General features: G+C 52.0%; 6 protein-coding genes across 8 annotated transcripts; 3 read left to right on the plus strand and 3 right to left on the minus strand.

Moving 5' to 3' along the window:
* Window positions 1–771: 771 nt before the first annotated feature.
* Window positions 772–5,529, minus strand: AAFC00_004647 (uncharacterized protein; the record flags this gene model as incomplete). Its single annotated transcript, XM_069344323.1, has 1 exon — window positions 772–5,529. The coding sequence occupies one exon, from the start codon at window positions 5,527–5,529 to the stop codon at window positions 772–774; it is 4,758 nt and encodes a 1,585-aa protein (XP_069196740.1).
* Window positions 5,530–9,220: 3,691 nt separating this feature from the next.
* AAFC00_004648 (uncharacterized protein) lies at window positions 9,221–12,610 on the plus strand (the record flags this gene model as incomplete). Its single annotated transcript, XM_069344324.1, has 5 exons — window positions 9,221–9,392; window positions 9,559–11,141; window positions 11,194–11,381; window positions 11,444–11,697; window positions 11,745–12,610. The coding sequence occupies 5 exons, from the start codon at window positions 9,221–9,223 to the stop codon at window positions 12,608–12,610; spliced, it is 3,063 nt and encodes a 1,020-aa protein (XP_069196741.1).
* A 536-nt stretch (window positions 12,611–13,146) lies between these two features.
* Window positions 13,147–14,345, minus strand: AAFC00_004649 (uncharacterized protein; the record flags this gene model as incomplete). The annotated part of the gene is made up of 2 exons (XM_069344325.1): window positions 13,147–13,712; window positions 13,865–14,345. The coding sequence occupies 2 exons, from the start codon at window positions 14,343–14,345 to the stop codon at window positions 13,147–13,149; spliced, it is 1,047 nt and encodes a 348-aa protein (XP_069196742.1).
* A 1,144-nt stretch (window positions 14,346–15,489) lies between these two features.
* AAFC00_004650 (uncharacterized protein) lies at window positions 15,490–16,980 on the minus strand (the record flags this gene model as incomplete). Of its 2 annotated transcripts, none has more annotated exons than XM_069344326.1 (2): window positions 15,490–16,668; window positions 16,717–16,980. In XM_069344326.1, the coding sequence occupies 2 exons, from the start codon at window positions 16,978–16,980 to the stop codon at window positions 15,490–15,492; spliced, it is 1,443 nt and encodes a 480-aa protein (XP_069196743.1). The 2 variants fall into 2 exon arrangements, with proteins under 2 accessions (XP_069196743.1, XP_069196744.1); XM_069344327.1 differs by having other exon boundaries at window positions 16,717–16,803.
* Window positions 16,981–18,095: 1,115 nt separating this feature from the next.
* Window positions 18,096–19,386, plus strand: AAFC00_004651 (uncharacterized protein; the record flags this gene model as incomplete). Its single annotated transcript, XM_069344328.1, has 5 exons — window positions 18,096–18,108; window positions 18,157–18,418; window positions 18,479–18,561; window positions 18,616–18,766; window positions 18,819–19,386. 5 exons carry the CDS (start codon window positions 18,096–18,098, stop codon window positions 19,384–19,386), a joined length of 1,077 nt encoding a protein of 358 aa, XP_069196745.1.
* A 1,836-nt stretch (window positions 19,387–21,222) lies between these two features.
* AAFC00_004652 (uncharacterized protein) lies at window positions 21,223–22,497 on the plus strand (the record flags this gene model as incomplete). 2 transcript variants are annotated; one of them, XM_069348572.1, is made up of 4 exons in its annotated part: window positions 21,223–21,402; window positions 21,498–21,988; window positions 22,165–22,388; window positions 22,445–22,497. In XM_069348572.1, the coding sequence occupies 4 exons, from the start codon at window positions 21,223–21,225 to the stop codon at window positions 22,495–22,497; spliced, it is 948 nt and encodes a 315-aa protein (XP_069196746.1). The 2 variants fall into 2 exon arrangements, with proteins under 2 accessions (XP_069196746.1, XP_069196747.1); XM_069344329.1 differs by having other exon boundaries at window positions 21,377–21,402; window positions 21,503–21,988.
* Window positions 22,498–22,637: the final 140 nt, after the last annotated feature.

Here is a 22,637-nt window from a genome sequence, read left to right on the forward strand (position 1 = left end):
ATATGTCTCTTACCTTGTGAGCCCCCTACATTGATCTAGCATCATTCAATCTCGAGACGATTGAGTCAATCAAGACGGCGCAGGTATGACTATGTGACCATGTCACATGATCGCACAAACGCACGACCACGCGAAGATTGCGAAAAGATTGCGAAAAGAACTAGAGGCCGCGCATGCGCCTGGCAATGTCGCTTTTCTGAACTATCCTCTCAAAGTACCAGCTTTGAGAGTGGAGAATTGGAAGGTCAGGAAGGATACAGGGGCAACAATGGCATAGTTTAACTAGCACAACAGCCGAAGAACCAAACAAATGACAACTTGAGATTCGAGAAACTCGAAGAATGTTGATCGAGTGAAAGGGGCAATCCGTGTAGGGCAGACAGATCACTATTGTCTATTCGAAGGAAGAAGCCAGGAGATTGGACGTTCATATAGACGAGAAGAAAGAAAGGCTCCACGCAGTGGCGCCGTCCGCGCAGGACACACCGTCGTACACACCAGCAGTCTCTTGAGTCATGCACACACAAGAAGTTTTCTATGGTCTTGATTCGAGTTGTGTTGGATGAAATGTTGTTAATGTACATGAAGATGCATGCTTTCTCTTGGACAATAGAGAAGAAAAAGGTTACAGAGGATATGCTCGCCTGCAGAGAAGTAAAAAGTGGTAAAAGCAAAAAGGGTAACAAGTGACAATAAGGTTTTTGAAACAAAAAAGGAAAATGCGTGCCGATGGTTGGGTCTTTCGCTCGTATCAGGTCTTCATCCGACCCGTCAGTTCCATCCGAGAGAGTTCTCGGCCATGACGGGTGCGCTGATGCCCTGTTCCCTCACACTGCGTCCGTTGCTGCTGCCTCCACTATTCCGGCTGCCTCTAGCGCTGGGTGAGACACGGCCTGGAGCACGTCCACCGCTCATGAAGAATCCGCCCATGCCACCACCACTGTGACGCTGGCTCATCTCGGGTCCCATGCCAGGAACGCTACTAGTGCGTGCGTGTCCAGCACGCTTCTTCTTGTAACGTCTGGCTACCAGAACCATGGCAGCTGCGTAGGCGGCTGCACCTGCGACGGCACCGACACCGATTCCGACTGAAGTGCCGTTGACGGGCGAGGAACTGCCCGAATCCCCGCCAATTGGCGCACCATCGCCAGCAGACGACGTGGTCGTCGAGGACTGAGCGTTAGTGTTGGCAGAACCTTCCCTGCCGAGGGTGGAACCGTACAGGATTGGAATCGATGGGTTGACCATGGACAGCAGGAACTTGGTGGATGGATCAGGGTTGTTGTAAATAGCCGAGACAGGAGTGTGAATGTCAAGCTGTAGCTGATTCACCATGTCAGTGGGAATGTAAGCGAGTGCCAGAGTGGTGATGTAGTGGAGATCGCCGGTGGTGTCGTATGGTTGGAGCGAGTACATGGCCACCTGGCTAGTGTCGATGCCTAGACCATGGGCGAGACCCTCGGGGAGATAGTCGAAGATCTGCTTGGCCGACTTCCACTGGCTCACGACGAAGGGATAGTTGAGCCCATGGTTGAAACCGATCTGGACCAGAGTTGAGTTGGCGGGCGCTTCCGGCATGCCACCTGGGGCCTGGATGACACGGGGCAAGTTGGTTGGAATACCAGTGGACGTCGCGGTCACCGTCGTCTGAGTTTCGGTGTCGGATGGCTGATAGAGGATACTCGTGAGCGCGGGCTCAGAAGTGTACGAATCAGTTCCTGTTGGCACAATGGTGATTGGCGCTTGAGATGTGGTAGGCGAAGAAGCTTCAGTTACAGCTGGACTGGGTGAAGTGACAATCTCGGTTGCAGGGGCCGAAGTGCTGACGGGAATCTCAGTGGTAGGGGCTAGCGTGGTCATAGGTTCAGAAGGAACTGCAGATGTCAAGATTGAACTCTCTAGGCTGGCGGACGTCAAGGCAGATGCTCCACCGATCACTGCAACGTCGGTCGAGGATGAAGTGTTTGAAGACGCGGAAAGAGTCGCGGCAGTGCTAGTGGCTGACAGGCTTGCAGCGCTGACGTTCGAATCGGATGAGCTCAGAGGGAATGACGTTGACTCTGAAAGCGGCACCGAGGTGGAAAACGCGATGGCCGCAGTGGGTGTGCTGTTCGAGGTAGAGCTACCCGACGCAAGTGATGCGGTTGTCGAGACCACGGAAGTGTTCAATTCTGATCCGGTAAGCGCCGATGTGGCAGATGCCAGCGACCCAGAAGCCGTTCCAGACGAGACTACACCGTCAGTGCCGGTAGGGAATATGCCGGCGCCGATGGGAGCCGAAGAGTTGGATGCACCAGTAACCGAAGGGAATGCAGAACTTCCATCACTACCACTTGGCTGGCTTGAGTTTGACTCGGGGGACAGCGATGCTGCGGCAGCGGACGATGCCAATGCGGAAGAGATGGAGGATAGCAAGGACGATGGTGGCGAGGTGACAGCTACGGGAATGATCACAGACCCAGACGTCGAAGCACTGAATGAAGTGATGGATGGACTGTTGGCCGACGCTGGAGATGTGGCAGTCACTGCGAGTGGCGAAGTGCCGTCAGTAGACAATGCGGTCGACTCGTTCGAAGAACCTTCGCCTGAAGACACGATGCTTGAAGACCCAGACGATGTCGCGGCTGCAGCGGTAATGTCTGTACCAGTAGCTGACGAGTTGACTGATGTATTTGCAGTGGCGGAAGTTCCGACAATAGTCGAGTCAGTGGCGGTCGAAGACGCATTGGCGACAGCGGAATCTGCCGCGGTAGTTGATGCGCCGCCAATACCAACAGAAAGGCTATCGCTGGTAGTGGCAGTCGTGTTTGGTAGAGTAGAGTCCGACAAAGCTGGAATCAAGCCAGTCGACGATGCCGAGCCGGAAGTCAAGGACAGATTGGCTGTGGTCGTAGCTGGTGTAGTGTTGACCGAAGCAGCGACAACCAAAGATGATGAGACGCTGGACAACACACTTGAAGCTTCAGCAGCGGCAGACTCAGAAACGGAAACGTCGGTAGCAGTTGCGGCCACGCTAGAGACAGATGCAGACAGGGATGAGGCGAGGCTAGAGATAGCATTGCTCACTTCAGTTGCGGTCGTTGCTGCATCAGAGCTTGCCTGAGTTGGGAGAATCTCCGAGACACCAGACGACAAGTCGGAGGCCACGTTGGACAGCAGACCGGTAAGACCACCTGTCGCAGAACCACTGATGATACCGATACCAAGGGGAGCAGAGGTAATGGTAGCCGCACTGTCGCTGCTTGTGATAAGGGGAATGAGGGGGATCAGGGTTGTGCCGGAAGAGCTAGCGGTAGTGCTGAGAAGAGTATCGTTGTCGGAAAGCGGGGCAGAGGTATTGTCAGCAAGTGCACCGGTCGAGGAAGGAAGCAAGGCAGAGTCGGTGACTCCAGCCGAGGATGCGACAGAGAAAGCATTTGCAACTGATCCAGCGGATCCCGTGGATGACGCAACGCCACCTGTAAGAGTAGCAGAAACAGCAGAGATACCACTGGCAGTGGGACTGTAAGATCTAGCCTCGGAGCTCAAAGACAATGTGGGTTGAAGAAGACCAGAAGCAGAGAGGTCGACAAGAGATGTGACTCCACTGATAATCGAAGACAGACCTACAAGAATTCCGGAACCTGAGCTAGAAGCAGCTGTGGCGGCGGACAGGTCGTCTCCAGAGGTCGTTGCCGAAGGCTGAACAATGATGGCAGGAATGATACCGGTACCACTGCTTCCAGACGCACTGGATACAGATGATGGCTCAATCTGTTCGCTTGCAGCGGTCACTATCGATGACGAAGAGGCGCCAGTGGGCTGGACCTCGCTGGACGATGCAACCGGTGCGCCGGTAGAAGCAACACGGCCACTGTCACTGGAAGTAGCGGCTGACGACGAAAGCAATCCGGTAGGAATTACAGATTCAGACACAGATGCAAGACCTCCAGTTGATCCCACGATGTCGGTGCTACTGGCAAGCGATGAGGGCGACGAAGACGCTGTTGGAAGAACAGACTCAGAGGTCGGGCCACCAGTAGAGGCGACAGCGCTTTGCGCAACAGTCGATCCCGTGCTGGTGCTAGAGGCTGTGGGTGAAACAGATTCGCCGACAACTCCACCAGTAGACGCGACAAATACGGAGGTGGATGAGCTGTCTCCAGATGCTGTACGAGTTACAGACTCGGAGGTTACGACTCCGGACGATGCAGCGGCAACGGGAGCTGAAGTGCTGTCACTAGCCGCCGTAGGGGAGACGGATTCAGAGGTTACCACTCCTGTCGATCCCACGCGCGGGGAAGCAGAGACAATCGATGTAGCATCAGCTGAAGCAGTTGGAGAGACCGACTCAGATGCGACAGATCCAGTCGAGCCAACAGACGAAGACGTGGCAGCGATGGAAGTGCTGTCAACAGAAGCGGTGGGTGAAACCGACTCAACCACTGGTCCTCCGGTCGATCCAATCACGACTGCAGCTGGGGTGGAAGAGCTGCTTTCAGCAGCGGCGGTGGGAGTGACCGATTCACTGACAGGTCCTCCAGTTGATCCAACGACGACAGCGGCAGCCACATTGCTAGAACTGGATGCTGTTGGCGAGACTGACTCGGAGACAACACTGGCACCAGTCGACGCGAAGGTTGATGCAGGTGTCGATGAAGTTTCTGTAGGAGCCGGGCTCGATGTTGCAGGGGTCGGCTGGACTTCGTCCGAGGAAGCAATGTTTGCGCCGGTCGATGCCACGAAAGTCGAAGATGCAACATCAGCGCTCGAAGGGGCACTAGATGTTACTGGCTCTGGAGTGGCAGGAGTAGGCTGGACTTCTTCGGCGGAAGCGACTCCAGCACCTGTGGATGCAACGCTGGAACTGCTGGAGGGAGCAGTAGGCGTCACACTCTCGCTCACTGCAGATCCGGTGGGCGCTGCTTCGGTGCCGACGGCCTCGCTGGTCGAAGCCAGCGACGATGACGACGAAGGCTCGACTGATGATGAGCTTGACATGATCGAACTGGGAGTTGACAAAGGCGCGGTCGGCGCAACTATGGTCGGTGGGATACCTCCCGTAGAGCCAAGATCCGACGAAGACGACGGTCCGAATGAATCAAAGCTATCCGAGAAGAAGCTGTTGAAAAAGCTGGGTTGGGAAAAGGTACTGCTGGTAGGAGTGGCGACTGATGATGAAAAATCGGTCAAAGATGACGAGGTAACTGTCGAGGTTGCTGTGTCCGGCACAGGAGACGACGGGGCGGGGGACGAAGAAGGGGTGGAGGTGACCGCGGAGGAAAGCATGCCACCGGCGAAAAGTGACTCCATCCATGAATTGCTCGAAGATGCAGGTTGAGAATCAGAACGCGATTCCAACGAAGTCGATGACGAAAATGTGCCATTGTCTTGTCTTTTCGCAGGTCTTGGAAAGTAATACTTCGGTTGTTCTCCATCCGCATGCGCTCGAGGGGCAGGAGCAGCCTCGGCAGTCGTGAGCATTGGGCCTTGAGTGGACATCAGGGCCAGGGCAGCGACCCACACGGCCATGGAAGTTGTGTGGGGCATGTTGGTATCAATATTGTTGTATTAGTAGTTGTTAAGGCGATGTCAAGGCTTGTGTAGTTGAAGATGAAGTGACGTCTATTCCGATGCTTGAGCTGGTCGAGTGATGGTCAGGCGACTGACAGTGACGCTGAGTTGGACAGCGGCTTCTCACTGCCAGGAAAGTCGGTATAAACGAGTGTACTTGACAAAGCAAGGAAAATGTTCTAATCCGGATACCTGTTGTTGTCAGTCCTTGCCGGGGTTGATGATGTGTGTCGGAAACGGGCTTCCAGATGTCGACGGGTCAAGAGGCCAGGCGGCCAGTGTATCTTGGAAGTGTGGCGCAATGCGGGTGGTTATAGAAGGAGATAGGAACCGCAATATACGTACCGAGAGTACCAGATTATTTGGCGATATGAACGGTCAAGTGAGCGCCAAAGGAAAAAAGAGCAAAGTGTAATGTTGTGTAGTGATGAAACACTAGAGCATTGCTTTACAAGCCAATCGCGGGCTGGGCAGTTGCAATCAAATGAGTGTAAGGGGGTCGGTCCTCCAAAAGGCGCGGTGAAGGTGTGGAGCAGACGGTGCTGGCGATGCCGTGGCGGGAAACGGCAAGATGGCTTGACCGTTGGCAGGACGTGTACGTCTAAATGTGTGAAATCGCTGTTGCTATTGTTCTTATGCTTGTCGTCAAGGAAAGACTGTGTTCGAGAGAGAGCAAATGCGCGTCGTCGTGTACAGGCACATCAAAAGATAGATAGAGCTGCAGCAAGGCGAGAAGGATAAATTCCGTCCGATGGCAACAAAGAAGATCGACTATGCTATTTCCCCGAAGTCAAGTCAAATTGTGTGAGTCGTCGAACAAAGGCCCGCCCTACACGAGCAAAGGGGAGGCGAGGCGAAGGACAAAGAGCGCGCAAGAAGCGTTTCGTTCTTGTTTCGTTCTTGTGCGCTGTCGCAACGTTGACGGGTGGAGATTGCGTTGGCTTTGTCGGCGCCTCTTGTGTAAACAGCGAACGAAGTCTTGATTCCAGCAAGACCAGACGCAACACGAATGATAAGATAATTAAAAGAAAAAAGCGGAAGAAAAAATCGGAATCTGGACCTTGACTTGTCGACAGAGATCGTCCTGGGGTGATGTCGTCGTGGTCGTCGTGGTCGTCGCTCGAGAATAGGTGGAAAGCGAGTGTGGGTCGGTGCACCAGGAGTGCAAGTTTTGGGACGGAAGTGGTAAGAGTGGGAGAATGAACAGTGCCAAGGCAGAAGGCACGGCGGTCGGAGAGCAATCTAAGGACAAGGTCTAAGGGCCAAGGGTGAGAAAGGGGGGCCTGCGCGTTGTTTAACTAACGGCAGAGGAGGAAACGTCCCAACGTTCGACGTTGCGTTGCGACACAGCGCGATCGCCTATGGGATGAAGGGCAAAAGGCAGGTCGTCGCGCGATGACCGTTGGCTTCTGATGCACTCGTCTGTCGGTGGCTTTGCAACACGAGTCTTGCGAACTACGTCAAGAGAATCAGGACGAGAAGGAAAAAAAGAGAAATCTGACGCCAGAACTCGAGCATACAGAGAGAGATGCAGTGATGCGGCGTGCAGAATGATATTACGGTACGGGGGATCGGGTAGTCTGACAATGGTACAGTACAGTACTTGTACAGCATCTTCAAGTACCTTACCGTACTGTGCCTTAGCTTGGTACACTTGGTGGTGCACAGAGAAGCGCACGCGTGAGCATCCGAGCACGAGCACCAGAAGCACAAGCACAGCCTTCGCCGCCAGACAGACTAAGGTCGCACTTTGTTGCTGCTCAATCTACTCACCCACTGTCGCAGCCAGACCATGGCCGTATCGAGCTTAGCTTCGTGTCGTACCTGGCGGCATCCCACATTTCTCGCGCATCTCGCCAATTGCCCTGATTCACCAAAAATAGTACAGTAGAATGCAGTCGAACAATGTTTGTTTGTGGACTGCGGTCCTCTACCTGATGCGTCGCGATCAAGCAAATATCCTATGCCGTGCTTGCTCGACCAATTGTGAATTATAACCTCACCCAGACAATTTTCTATCCATCAATCCACATCTCCGTGCCCTCTGGATCACAATGAGCGCGCTTCAGAGCATTGCACGGTATCGCTGTACTTGCACCGTGCATCGCGTGAGGCCACGCTGGCTATCGATCACCGGAAGGCCCATTGTGCGAGTGCTCTCAAGCTTCAATAGTGGTTTCTCCATTCGTCAAGGTCCGCCACTTGGTGGTAAGACGAAACCATTTCGACCAAGGGTGGATGAATCGCGCTACAGTCCAGCCTCTGCTCTGTCGATCGCAAACAACGCATTTGGCGGGCTACCTGCTGTGGTATCGCACATGAACGTGCTGTGTTATGTCGCTGCTGGCTGAAGCTGCTAACGAGGGTTGTGGAGATTGGAGGCCTGCCTACATCATTCATGGGCTCCACTCTCCCGCACCTTTAAAACTCTGAAATAAGCGGGGCGGACCCCGAGATACCCAGACATTTGCTGAGCTCGCCATGCAATAATAGCCCAAGAGTGAGCGCCATGTGTAGGAGAATACATAATTACTCACCACCAAGGTACCCGTCGCCATCAATGTATTTTACCTCTCGGACATTGAGACTATTGAAGCCCTAAAGGTCTACCGTCGAGTAAGGTACGTACAAAAGTACTTCTCCATGCAGTTCAGAGGCTTGACACATGTGGAAATCATTGTACTGTTACGGTACGCTGTACAGCAGCCCGAGGAACAATGGAAATGGTCTCTATTGGTATCTCTAGAGAGGCTTCGGCCCTAACAAAGTCGACTATCCACACGTCGAAAGAGTAGGTTGCGCGTTTCTCCAGGACCATCACACACATGCATACACAGAAAGGCAGCCGAAACGCTACACACGTCTTAGTTCAAACCAGTCGTCCCTCCACATCTGTTTCTCCGAGTCAGTAAACATGGTGCTAGCTGTTTATTCTGAGATGGTCAGTCCCATCATGGTATCTGCGCAGGAATCTGTCAAGCACGAGCCATGCGAGCTGCTGTAAATGAGGCAGGAGCATAGGCGACTGCACCGAGCGCCTTGTAGGACTATACTTGTAGTATATATCTAAAGTCAAACAAATCATGGTATTTTCAGCTGCAATGCAGTGGCAGAAGGATGTGCAGCTCGACGATGAAGCGGGAGATATATCACACCCGGTGTGTGACCATGCCTTGTCATGAGTTGTCGCTGAGCGTACTGGGTGGCAAGTCAAGTTCCCTACCTTGGTATGAATCGAAGATGGTCGCGGGTGGGATGCTGCTGGATTTGTCCCAATTCTTGGCATTGGAAGAACTAGTCCTCCCAAGCGGTATGAATGCTGCTTGCCTGTTGAACAATCTGCTGTGCGAACAGGAATCATTTTCGCGGAATGTTGCAAATCGAGCAGAGCGATCTATCTATTTCTCCATCGAATCGCAGATACTCCTGCTGAATTTTAGGCGTGCGCCTTGATTATGAATGGACAACAGTCTTCGGCGCTATATCACATTACCATAGTGGAGGAGTGACGTCGCCTTACGCGACGCGACGCGGAAGGGTCAAAGTAATCAGACACAAATTGTAGAACACCCTTTTGCACTGCACTACTGCACACTGTATCAACGTACAGCTCGATGTGTGGTGGATCAATCCGACGGGGGCAGATAAGTCGTTTCCTTTGTTCATCATGACTGCTCGTCTCGGACGCCTAGGCTTCCTGGGTATAGCGGTGGCCTTTCACCTCATCTATATATACTCCATCTTCGACATCTATTTCATCAGCCCCATCGTGAGTGGCATGAAAGAGTACAGTCTCGCCACTGACGAAGCACCCGCAAAGCGATTGGTTCTGTTCGTCGGTAAATGCCCTCTTCCATATTCCGCAAAGTGCCTCCACAGTCTCAATATGAATATGTTCATCCCTTAATATCTGCATGTTTTGCCGCTGGTTCTGACTAGCCTCCTTGACATGATGACTATATCAGATGACGTTAAAACGACATAGCCGCTAACAACTCCCGCCAGGCGACGGTCTACGCGCCGACAAGGCCTTTCAATTCTTTCCAGATCCTTCTCCTGGAGCCAACACAAGCGCTGACTCGGACACTCCACGTCCTCTGGCACCATTCCTGCGATCCCGAGTGTTGGAACACGGCACCTTTGGCGTATCGCACACGAGAGTGCCCACCGAGTCAAGACCCGGACATGTCGCTCTCATCGCTGGTCTCTATGAGGATGTCTCTGCTGTCACCACGGGTTGGAAATTGAACCCCGTGGACTTCGATAGTGTGTTCAACCGGAGTCGCCATACCTGGAGCTGGGGAAGTCCGGATATCTTGCCCATGTTCAAGGAGGGGGCAGTGCCAGGTCGGGTCGATGCATACACTTATGGCGCCGAGTTCGAGGATTTCAGCAAGGATGCTACCGAACTCGACACTTGGGTCTTTGAAAGAGTGAAATGGCTGTTTGGCAATGCCACCAACGATCCTACTCTAGAGACTCAGCTACGTCAAGACAAGAACGTCTTCTTCCTACACCTTCTCGGTCTCGACACCACTGGCCACGCTTATAGGCCTTATTCGAAAGAGTATCTTCACAACATCAAGGTCGTAGATCAAGGGGTCCAGGAGATCACGCAGCTCATCGAGGAGTTCTATGGCGATGACCAGACCGCTTTCATTTTCACCGCGGACCATGGCATGAGCGATTGGGGTAGTCATGGCGACGGGCACGATGATAACACACGAACCCCTCTCATAGCTTGGGGCTCAGGAGTTGCAAAACCCGTGACAGTCTCTCGCAGCGAGAGCCCTGGTGGAGCGAAAGCCAGGGGACACGACGATGGTTTCTCACATGATTGGCATCTAGATCATGTCCAGCGCAATGACGTCGCTCAGGCCGACGTAGCGGCCCTCATGGCCTACCTTGCGGGACTTCCATTCCCAGTGAATTCGGTGGGAGAACTACCTCTAGACTACCTGTCGGCCGATAATTCCGTCAAAGCCAAGGCTATGCTAGTCAATGCTCGAGAGATCCTCGAAATGTACCGCATCAAGGAATCCGAGAAAAAGGCTATCGAATTGCGCTACAAACCATACTCGCACTTTGCTGACGAGGAGCATTCTGTTGAACACCGTCTCGATCTTATCGACCAGGCCATCAGAGATGGGAAATTCGCAGAAGCTATCGATGATGCGGACAATCTCATCAAGTTGGCCTTGCAAGGGCTTCGCTATCTGCAAACCTACGACTGGCTCTTCTTGCGAGCGCTTGTCACCGTAGGATACTTAGGATGGGCTGCTTTTGCCTTCACGATGGCCATCGACCAGCACGTTTTAGACGGCAAGGTCGATGCATCCCGGTCGACCGCAAGCACGATCTTGTTTTCCTCTACTCTTTTGGGTTTATACTCGTACCTCTATGTGCGCTCTTCGCCCTGGACGTACTACGCTTACGCCTCCTTTCCGCTCATGTTCTGGGAGGAAGTTTCTGCTAGAAGGCATGCGATAGCTCGTGCCAAAGCATTGCTCTCCGACCATCTCACTAGCAAGGATGCCGCAAGTCTTGCTTTCAACTTGTTATGCTTCATCGGCATCCTTGAGATCATGGTAAATACTCCTCCATTTCCGTTTTGTGTGGCTCAGCTGACCGCTTTTGCAGGTCCAAAGTTACTACCATCGCGAAATGTATACGCTGTGCTACCTGCTAGCAATTCTATGGCCAGCATCGTACGGCATGAAATTCGTGTCGAATAATCTGGTCACCTGTATCACTTGGGCTCTGGCGTGTGGGGCTATGAGCGTCTTCACCCTTCTCCCGGCTATAAAGGTGGAGGATCTCAATCTCATGTATGTCACCCAGAAATCCTCTCGTCCTGCTTGTATAGCGTCATAACTGACCATATGAACAGCTTACTCGGTGGTTGCCTGATGCTGCTTCTTGGTGTCATGTACATCATCTATGCGGAAAATGTCACGTCTCAGCAGAACTCCCGGAAGCCAACGAAAGCAACTCAACGGCCCGGTCAACTTTCAAAGGTTCTACTTGGGACGCAGCTCGGCCTTGTGGCTCTCGCTATGGTTGTCACCCGGTCAAGCGTGTCGTCTTTACAAGCCAAGAAGGGCTTGCCCCTGGGCACACAGGTCGTTGGGTGGGCAGTCTTCGGTAAGCTCCATCAGCTCCTTCAGTCCTGACTGTACTGATAATATTAGTCTCTTCCCTAGCAGTCCCATTCGTGTACGGCTTGACGTCTAACAACAACTACCTTCATCGACTCGTGGTCATATTCTTATCCTTCGCACCCATGTTCGTCATTCTCACCATCTCCTATGAGGGTCTGTTCTACTTCGCGTTGAGCTGTACCCTGATCACTTGGGTTCGCCTGGAACACAAGGTATACCGCACCTTTACACCTCCTGAGCCGTCTCACCTACCTGCACAGAGCAGCACTGCATCCGACCTCAAGCCTCTTGTACATGCAAAGGTCACCTCGACAATTCGACAGCAGGCTGTGGCTAATGGCGATTACCGGGCGCTGACACTTGCCGATGCGAGGATTGCTCTATTCTTCCTTTATCTTCTCCAGTCAGCCTTCTTCAGTACCGGAAACATTGCGTCGATATCTTCCTTCTCGCTTGACGCGGTCTACCGATTGATCCCCGTCTTCGATCCCTTCAGTCAGGGTGCTCTTTTAATTCTCAAGATCCTAGCGCCCTTTGCGCTCGTCTCGGCGAACCTCGGACTGTTGACGCGACGCCTGAAGCTCAAGTCGGGTGCGCTGTTCGCTCTAGTCATTGGTATCAGTGACTGGTTGACGCTGAGATTCTTCTGGTCTGTCAGAGACGAGGGCAGCTGGTTGGAGATCGGAGAGAGCATCAGCGTCTTCTGCATCGCCAGTGCTCTTTGCGTCTTCGTTGCCGGGTTGGAAATGATCAGCCAGATCTTCGTCAAGGGGATCGAGTTCACGGACGATGATGACAAGGCTGCGGCTGCTGCGGCCGCCGTCGCTATTCCTGTTACCACTACTTCCATCAGCGGCGTCAATGGAGCCCCTCGGACAGAGCGAAGTGAAAAGTAGAATTGCTGTATTGTGGACCATGTAGATTTCCACACTTGTGCAACATTATAGTGGTGAACATCTACCTATATACAAGGCTACTGCGTCAAAGCACACGCACGCAGAAACACCAATAATAAAATTTGAGAATAATTTCATTACAAAAATTCGACTGTGTACAAACGTAAGGTGATGTGAACCTCTCACCTCGCGCCTCAGCGAAGAGAGCCCACAGCTCACGTCAATCCCATTCCGTAAAGCCATTGATGGTTCGGAATTAGAATTTGACACTCCTCCCAGGGAGAAGAAGAAAAAGAAAAAAGATAAGAAAAAGAACGCCATCATGTCTGCTTGTTTGCTTATTCCTTCTTTCCACCCATCCGGGTCGACAAATGTTCCTCGTCGTTCGTTAAAGTGGTTCATCTACCGTTAATGCCTGTCGTCAAGTATTGGACTCGATTCATACCCCACTAAACCCACAAAGTTGATTAATATAATATGTTCGGGTTTCCATTGAGGGCCTGAGTCATAGCGTGGTCTCGTCCATTTTCTTTCATTCACTGGTACGCAGGCGGCGTGCCACCACCGTGCATAATGCCGCCAGCGCCAGCCTGTGTGCCGTCACGCATGACCTCAAGAGTCTTGGGGAAGTAAGGCTCGACGCCCCAGTTCCTCAGATACGCGCCCGTCTTCTCGATGCGCTTGATCTCGCGCGTGATGCCCCAGCCTTCGCCTTCCTCACTGAAGCGGCCGCGCACGATATCGACCATTGCGTCGTCGAGGCGCGAGTAGAAGGAGCGACGCTCGCGCAGGTCGTCTTCGTCGCCGTTCTCGAGCCCGCCGTGCGAGTTCAGGTTGCCGCCGAGCTTCAGCAGCAGATCGAAGGCGTATTTGGGTCCTGAGGGCAGGGCTGCGAGACGGGCGATGTCTGGGAGGAATTTGAGCATGCAGGCGCTGAAGGATGGGGTTGGCAGCGAGTCGTTCAGGTCGTCCTGCAGACGGTGAAGGTCGAAATTGACGATTGTGATCTTGCGGTCGAGTTGCGCGTTTAGTGTGGCTGCTGCGTGGGTTGGGTTGTGTGGTGAAGCCGCGTCCATTTGTGCGGCGATGCTTGGAGGCACGTCTGGGGATCATGTCAGTCAAGATGTACAGATACAATGGTTGTTGCAATAGCTTGATCTGCGAGCCCCTTCTGCCAAATCATGAAAAGAGTGACATGCACGTCGCAATGGTGGGCGTGTGAAAAGAAAGGAAATAACGAAGGAGGGAGCTTACCAGGACGTAGTCCTCGCTTGTCAATCCATGCGTGCACCTCCCGTCGCTGGGCCTCGAGCTGCTCAACATGCATCCGCATATCGGCAAGCTCGTTTTCCATCTCCTCTAGCCTGTTCGTGTAGGGACGAACAGCCTCATTGAAAGCGCGAGTGAGCAGATCAGGCATGGGTTCAGCAGGCACTGGAGCCTTCGAGATTGCCGGGCTCGATCCAGACATGCTGCCGTATCCATTCATCATCGGTCTGTTAGCCGAGCTCGATATGGGCGGCGTCTGGTAGTGGTCCTGGTTCTGAGAAGCAAACATGGCTTCGTCCTTCTGGGGCGCTGCACGGGGTGCCGGTTCGTTAGGCTGATCGTACACGTCGTCTCTGAATTTGTCGTCGTAAGAAGCAGATGGAGCTTTGCTGTCGTGGGGAGAATAATTATTGTCAATGTAACTTTGTGAATTGCTCCTGGATCGAGATAGGCGCTTGAAGAACATGTTGAAAAAGGAAAAGAAGAGAGAATGAGCGTCAGTAGAAGTGCAAGCGAGCTTATGTGTCGATTAGTCTATAGCCGGCAGATGGGCGGCTAGAAAAAAGAGCGGTGGGGTCCGCGTTGACTGGAACCTGAGAGGTAGGTATTGTTATTGGAGGTTTCGCACACGAAGAGGCTGGAAAGGGTGGTGGGATATATGTGTTATCAGATACTCTAGCTCTAAGCCTACCGCGTGGCGTGGCTGGGCTTCGTGCAACTATAATTTGTTTGGGAAGACGAGCTAGATTTTGTAGAGTATGAGTTGCCTCATGTCGCATCTCCCCCTGCACACGCTACACAGCAGAGACAAGGTCACAATTCGACTTTGTTCGTGCACAGCATTCAGCCGCAGGGCGTGCAAATACGAACCTCCAGGCAAATGCGCCAGAACGTTGGGTATCCACGTTCGCTTTGTCGTTGTTGGCGGTGCAACGGCCCATGTCCTTAGCCCCGGGAATCAACATGGCACCGTTCCCATACCATCCATCGTTCACATCAATTGCGCGGCACTAGCACCTTAGTCTTTCTGCTGAAACTGGGGGAGCTTCCGATCCCTGTGCATCACAGAATGGAGCTCACGCTCTCGTGCTTCTTGATTTGCTCGGGCCGCTGTCGTGGAGCCTAGTGTCCCGTGCCAGCCACTGCATTAGGAAGAGGCGAGATACACTCAGGCACCTCTGTCGTCTCTTTTGGGGTATTTTCGGACTTGTTCGATGACGATCTGAAGTTGATAACGCGGGCTTTCCGTATCGTGATAGTACAATATCTTGGAATGAGATAGATACGGTACCTTAGGTAGACTCTGGTTTTGATGCCAAAGACGCTGCGATGCTAGTTCTATTTATAGAGCCACGAACCTGTAGTGATTGACGTGCGACGCTTAGATGATAGTAGTATCTCAATACCTTACTGAACAACTTGAGTCGTCTGCTGATTCAACTCCGTAACGATGCCATATGTAAGGTATGTAGAACATCGAAATCTGACAAGAAAGTTATATACATACTACATGATGAGGTCTTGTGGCTATCTGGCTGAGGCTCTTGCATGTAGTGCGACAACGGTATCGACCAACTCTCAAGCTCGGTAGAGCGTATCTCCGGATGCTTTTAGACTCTCCAGATGGCATCACTCATGCTTGCAACATTCATCATGACTTCTGCGTCATGTACCCGTACCATATCGGCACCACCCTGTATGGAAGCCGACACAGTAGCTGCTGTTCCCCATGCCCGCTCTTTGGCTTCTCTAACTCCTGTTATCTTGCCTATGAAACCCTTCCTACTAGTTCCTAGTAGCCAAGGCATCCCTCTAAGACCTTCATAATCTCGCAACTCTGACAACCGCCGCAAGATCTCTACATTCTGTTCTACTGTCTTGGCGAAGCCGACACCAGGGTCGAGCATGATTCGCCAGCGCCTGATTCCTGCTTCCTCGGCAGCTTCGACACGTTCTAATAGTTCCCTCCCCACAGTCTCAATGAGTCCATCGTTGTACGTGCAATTCTCCTTACTCGACATCGTGCCAGGAGTGCCTCGCATATGCATGAGACAGATTGAGCAGCCTAAACGTCCAACAACTGGTAGCATCTCCGGATCCAGCAAACCTGCCGATATGTCATTGATCATATGGGCTCCAGCTCGGATTGCTGCTTCTGCTACAGCTGCGCGATATGTGTCAATACTGATTGCAATGTGTGCTGCCTCGGGAAGCGATTTGATGACTTCAATTGCAGGTAGTATTCGGTCAATTTCTTCTTGTGCTGAAATGTCAGGCGCTCCTGGGCGTGACGATTGCCCACCTATGTCGATACACGTCACGCCGGCGCGGACATGGGCCAGAATTGTCGAGCGGAGCTCTGCTACATCGGTGGGCTCATGCTTGCCGCCATCTGAAAATGAATCTGGCGTTACATTCAAGATAGACATGACATGTGTCGGCCTTCTGGGATCCTGTGCGTGGATGAATAGCTTCGGCGCTATCTCTGCAATCGTCGATATAGGTGTTGAGGCTGACAGTTTTGCGAGACTCTGAGATAATGACACTTGCGATCGCGGTGGTGTGAGATGCGGAGCAATATCACATAGCGGCCGAAGGACAAATTCTCGCTCGTGCATGAGCGCATGAGGGATCTTCAAGCGATCATTATCAACGACTTCCGCATTATACAGAAGGATGTCGAGATCGATGTTTCGAGGACCTTTATCAATAAGCTTCACCCGGCCAAGTGTGTTTTCTATCCCTTGAAGTCTGTCAAGGAGATCCATGGGCTGGAGTGAAGTCTCGATCTACCGACCTTAGCTACTATCGTGCGGTGAGTTTCTTCATGAGCATACCTCGCACGCGCCATTGAGGAATTGCGCCTGATCTTCCACATACATGGGCTCTGTCTCATATAGACAACTCGTGCGTTTGACCGCCATATCTGGATCTTGGTCCAAAGCCAAACATGCTTTCTCGATCATCTCTACTCTGTTTCCGACATTGCTTCCCAGCGCGATGTAAGCACGTGAGATTTTGTCTATGGACGAGGACTTCGAAGTTGCTGAGACCGCATATTCACGGCGCTGACTCGTCTGTGAGGGCTTGTAACCATCCATTGGACGATTCAGTGTAGGACCCAGGCCATGTCGTGGCAAGTAATGTGTCGGATCTGTTGAGTGCATGGTACGTATGGCGCGCCGAGAACCCAATGTTCTTCTACAAGCAAGATCCAGGTCACGCGAAATGCATGACAACCGTCTATGATAAGCCGAAGAAAGTCTTGAAGAGGACAATGCAACGTTCATCCCGAAGTAGGGGCGTGTGGCTGCTGTGCTAGAATATAAGACCTGTGAAAAACTCTATTAATTTTACGAGTAGCTATAAGCTATGACAGAACTAAGGGACTGGTTGGGTTTTGGTGCAGCGAACAAAAATTTCTGTCCAGGCAAGCCACCAAGCTTCCGCAAGCCGCTTTGCCCTGTTGTTCTGGACGCCATCTCGAGCCTACCAAAGATCAATTCGTCACAACGGGCGACGCCGACTCGCGAATCTAAGCCAGCTTCAGTGCATCCACCAAGTCTAGCTAGGCTTACGTTGCAGGTGCGTAATGTTTGCTGCTGTTCGCGATGCGAATATTTCAACCATGACTCAAGAGGGTTGATGGACAGGTGTGAGGCTGATTCACCATGCAACGGCCTAGTAAGGCGTCGGCAAATGGACACCTGATATTAAATTATTGTCATGTGAAAGCCGAAGAATCCTCTCCTGTAACACGGAGGAGAAAGTAACAAATTGAGCGACGGTGTGAATTGTAGGCTCTTAGGGGCGGAATATGTCCTGGCGTGATTCACCATCATTTCGTCTCATGTTCAACATGACCTTGATACGATAAATGGTCTCGGTATTGTTGTTGGACGGAGCAAGGTATTCGTTGTCAGTACTCCGTACAAAGTAAGGTTGTATGGCGAGGCGGGGCCCCGCACTATTGATGAGGGTCTTCAACTGAAGCTTCGTGTACTTACCGAGTCACCGAGCCTCGGCTCATACAGAGAGGGTGATCATCCTACTTTCATGTGCCTCCACTTGACGTTATATTAGGTGGTGTTGCCTCTTTCTCGTTGAAACTCCTGTTACGACGCCTGTTGATCATACCATTCATTTCACAAGAACACAAGCACCTCTACTCAGAATTTCCAAGTTTTGACTACAATAATCAAGAATTCACGCAACCATGGCATCCCCACGTAGGTCAACAGTCCATAACATCTGGCGCAGGCGCTGACTTTCTGTAGAGCAACTCCGTACTACGATGACAGATCTCTTGAAGATCAATCATCCCGTCATGCTTGCCGGCATGAATGTAGCCGCTGGACCCAAACTTGCCGCCGCTGTCACGAACGCCGGAGGGCTTGGTGTAATCGGCGGTGTTGGCTACACACCTGACATGCTCCGCGAGCAAATCGCCGAGCTCAAAAGTTTTCTACAAGACAAGAATGCGCCCTTTGGAGTAGACCTTTTACTTCCTCAGGTCGGAGGAAGCGCTAGAAAGACGAAGTATGTGCCCCATTTTTTGCATTGGTCAAATGAACACTTCAAGACTTACATGTGGCACAGTTATGATTACACAAAGGGAAAGCTTGGAGAGTTGGTCGATATCATCATTGATTCTGGAGCCAAGCTTTTCGTCTCTGCTGTTGGTGAGTGAACAGTAATCTTCAGAAGGGTATTGAAAATGTCCTAATTGTCTCAAGGTGTTCCCCCTAAGGCAATCATCGATAAATTGCATTCCGCTGGCGTACTTTACATGAACATGATCGGCCACCCAAAGCATGTCAAGAAGTGTCTTGACGTCGGAGTTGATATCATCTGTGCTCAGGGTGGAGAGGGGGGTGGACACACGGGGTGAGTTTTCATGGTGAACACTGTAGTATGCAGAGCTGATATTTAACTTTAGTGATGTCCCAACCTCGGTTCTCATCCCAACTGTTGCAAAGTTGGTCCAGGGTCACAAGAGCCCGATGACTGGCGCGCCTGTGCAGGTTGTTGCCGCTGGTGGTCTTTATAACGGCCAATCCGTTGCAGCTGCACTGATGCTTGGAGCTTCAGCAGTCTGGGTAGGTACTCGCTTCATTCTCTCTGAGGAAGCCGGCGCACCGAAAGCACATCAGGAGGCTGTTCGCACTGCTGGGTTCGATGACAACGTCCGAACCATCATCTTCACGGGTCGTCCTTTGCGTGTCCGCCAAAACCCATACATCCAAGACTGGGAGGAGAATCGACAAGCTGAAATCAAGGACCTCACGAGTCGAGGTGTCTTACCGGTGGAGCACGATATGGAGAAGCTGGGTGATGATGTTGATGACGAAACATTGGACTATGCGCGTCCGTTCCTTATGGGTAAAGTTGCTGCCGTTGTGGACGAGAAGAAGAGCGCAAAAGCAATCGTGGACGAGATGGTCTCTGAAGCTGTGGAATGGCTTCAGAAGGGTAACAGCTGTATTATGTCCAAGAGCAAGCTTTAGCCTGTGATGTTTCATGCTTATATACCATCTTGGAATGGAAATGTTTCACACATAATTACGAGTTTTGAGATTGTTCTGCTGTGATATACGGTGCCCACAGTCCGGAAAATCGAACTGACTGCCATTATTGTGGCGGTGGCGACTTTTTATGGCGTTTCGACGAGTCGCTCCAGTGATCATGCTGGTAAGCATCAACGTACTCCGTCCATGTCTAATTATCCATCACCCCACGTACGCACGCGATCCGTCGTCTTCGGCAATCAGTCTCTACCCCGACTGGGGCTCGAAGAACGACAAGATCCGGGGTCAATGTCAGGCGTCTATGAGTATACTGTAAATTGCTTTGTTGGCGCAGCAAGAGAGATGTCATGTGCAAGACAATCCGGAGGTAAGTTTACGATGAGGTATATGGACAGGGTTCCCCTCTGGAATGCTGATCGGACACACCTGCCCGAACCAAGCTGCGTGACATCTTCGGACCAACGTGAAGCGAGGAACAGGACAGATCTCGGAGATGATGATAATCATCGAGTGACAGTGCATGCGAATATGTGTCCCGCAATTCGGCATGACCTCTGCATGGAAGGCGTTGACCCGAGAACATATTGTAGATAGATATGTGGACGGTGTGTTACGGTCTTGGTTAGTACAAGTAAGTGGAAGAACCGTGGCGAGTGGCGCCTCGCCACGATACGCCACATCACATACGAACAGATATTGATTTCCAGTGGTTCGATGCTTGGCCTCCATCACACTTGTTCTGGAATAGGCTATTACAAAAGGACTGTTGTTTGATTGGGTGTCGTCAGACTCTAGTGAGCTTAGCTACGATATCCATATCAGCGTCCATTGACACAAATCGATCGTTGATGTCGTCTCGTTGAACCCACCTTTCCGCAGGAAGTAGGTGACTTGTTTTTGGCTATACGGACGCCGACAGGCTTATTCCTCGAGCGAAATTATAGCAAGACACGATACGACACGACACAAGAATGGTAATATAATGCGGCAGTTATACCTTCAGATGTAGAGGGATCAACAGACGCTCGATGCTGAGCACGAGTTCGCGCTCGGCCATGATACCGGTTCCCCGGCGAGCCGTACGCGGCCGGCAAGTGTCTATGGCACGAAAATGCTTCCAACAGTCGTTCGTTGGTGCAGAGGGGTGAGAAACGCACGACACGTTCGCTGGAGGATCTCTGACCCGAGACGGTTCACTACGACAAAGCCGATTTACTGTACTTCGAATGCAGTGTTGTAGATGCTGTTGGTTCGAAAGTAGGTTGTTGTTGTCCACCGAAGAGGCATGCAGCCAATCACACGGCACGGAGTCACCCCCGAAAGGTGGATCCCAAGTCGTAGCACTTGGTCGACTCTTGTAGCGACCGCTGAAGGCCAGCCCACTCAATTCGGAGGAATTCCCGAGAGATTGACTATTCACAGTTCGTCTTACTGCAAAGATGGGGCAACAATTGGCTAGGCCTGGCTCCCAAGAAATCGTGTAAGAAGACGCTGCTGCACTTGCATCGAGACCGCTACCTGGTTGACAGTGTCGTGAAAACGATGCTGATAGACAAGGAAACACATACACATCCTGATCCTACTTTCGTTCCAAAAAAGTTGGCGCACCTGTTCATTTCCATATTTGGTGCCCACATTTCTTGGCAGGCCCTTCAAGCATCTCGTTGCGTTGTGTCAACAGACCGAATACCATCGTAGGTCAATTGCTCGTGCTTGTGTCATCACCACCTTGTGTTGACGAGACGCTCAGGTACGCTGATCCGCCTGCTCTGTCGTCTATCTGTTGTCAGTCCTCCTGAGCAGTACGATGGATATATGGACTTCAGAACCCCACGCCATATACTAGCTGCCCCAGCTCCCGAGCTGGGCTCGGGGGCTGGTGCCGAAGCAGATCTTTCTTTCTCAGATGTCTCTATGCCGCTCACAAACCAATCGAGACGGAAAAGGCAGGCTGTGAAAGCAGCTTGCAATGCCTGCCAACGACGAAAAGTCAAGGTAAGCTATGCGCCACCTGTTTACTTTGTGTATTCATGGGGAGAACCTAGCATCTCTGCTACAGTGAGTGGTCAGGGCTGATTTTGAGGTTGCAGTGTAGCGGTGAGCGACCTGTCTGCGCGCTCTGCCAGACAAGAGGTCAAGCGTGCACTTACGATGCAGAGGCTGGCGTGACGAGGGTGGAAGCTTTACGCCGAAGAAATGCTGAACTGGTGTCTCAGAACGCTGACTTCGACATCGTCCTTAGTGCTTTACGCACGAGTTCAGACGCAGACGCCGTGAATCATCTACATCAGTTGAGAGCTGCACCTGATGCGGAGACTTACGCCCAAGTTCTCAAAAAACAAGCCGGGACATCGCGCCGACGAAAGCCAGCAGACGGTGCTTCTAACATGGAAGGAGTTCCCATCCCTCCGCATGTGACCCGTTCCGAGACCGAAATTACGGACAGATCTGGTTCACTTGTTGAGGAGACTCCTGACTCCTTGGATGCGGCAACAATCCACGTCCAAACTGTCGAGCAGTCATTACCAATGCTACCACCTACGTCAAAACGAGCTTACACTCAGCCAATGGCTCGAAATCTGTGAGTGATTGATGAATTGTCCCAAGCTTCTCCGTGATTCCGAAAGTTGCAGCAGCCAACGTCTGCCAACCTCAGAGGTGGCTTTTTGCAATATCTGTGGGTCGCGCTGCAAGAAAGTAATCCGTGGACGATGGCAATGCTGAAGCGATCGAAGTAAAATACTGACCGATCGGCAGTGCCGAGGTCTGGCCATACACGGAAACCGCAGATTCGACCATGTCAATGATGATGAACGATCGCAGTGCTTCGACCCTACAGCCACAACCTCCGCCTGCGCTTGAGGGTTGGGGCGTTACCCCCGAAGCATACCATCGTATGTTCGACGTGCCCTTGACCGAAAGCCAGGCCGCCATGGCAGCAGCCACGAGACTCCGACAAGAAGACCTGAGCATGGACGATTGTACGTCAGACGGCCTGACATATGCCAGAGATGATTGACGTTAACCTGTCTTGCAGTACAACTCCAGCAATGGAGCAATTGGCAATCATGGAACCATCCAAACGCTTGATGCGTGTTTTATCATTAGCTGTGTCCGCCCGGGATGCGTGCAGTACTTGCGCTCTTTATTGCTACCTTGCTTTATCGCCAGGTAAAAGTGATATTCCGTTTACGGATGATTCTCAGCCAGGTCCTGGATGTCATATGCAC

This window comes from Neodothiora populina, assembly GCF_041146345.1.
Source record: "Neodothiora populina strain CPC 39397 chromosome Unknown canker_contig_3, whole genome shotgun sequence".
In the NCBI taxonomy this organism is placed as follows: domain Eukaryota; kingdom Fungi; phylum Ascomycota; class Dothideomycetes; order Dothideales; family Dothioraceae; genus Neodothiora; species Neodothiora populina.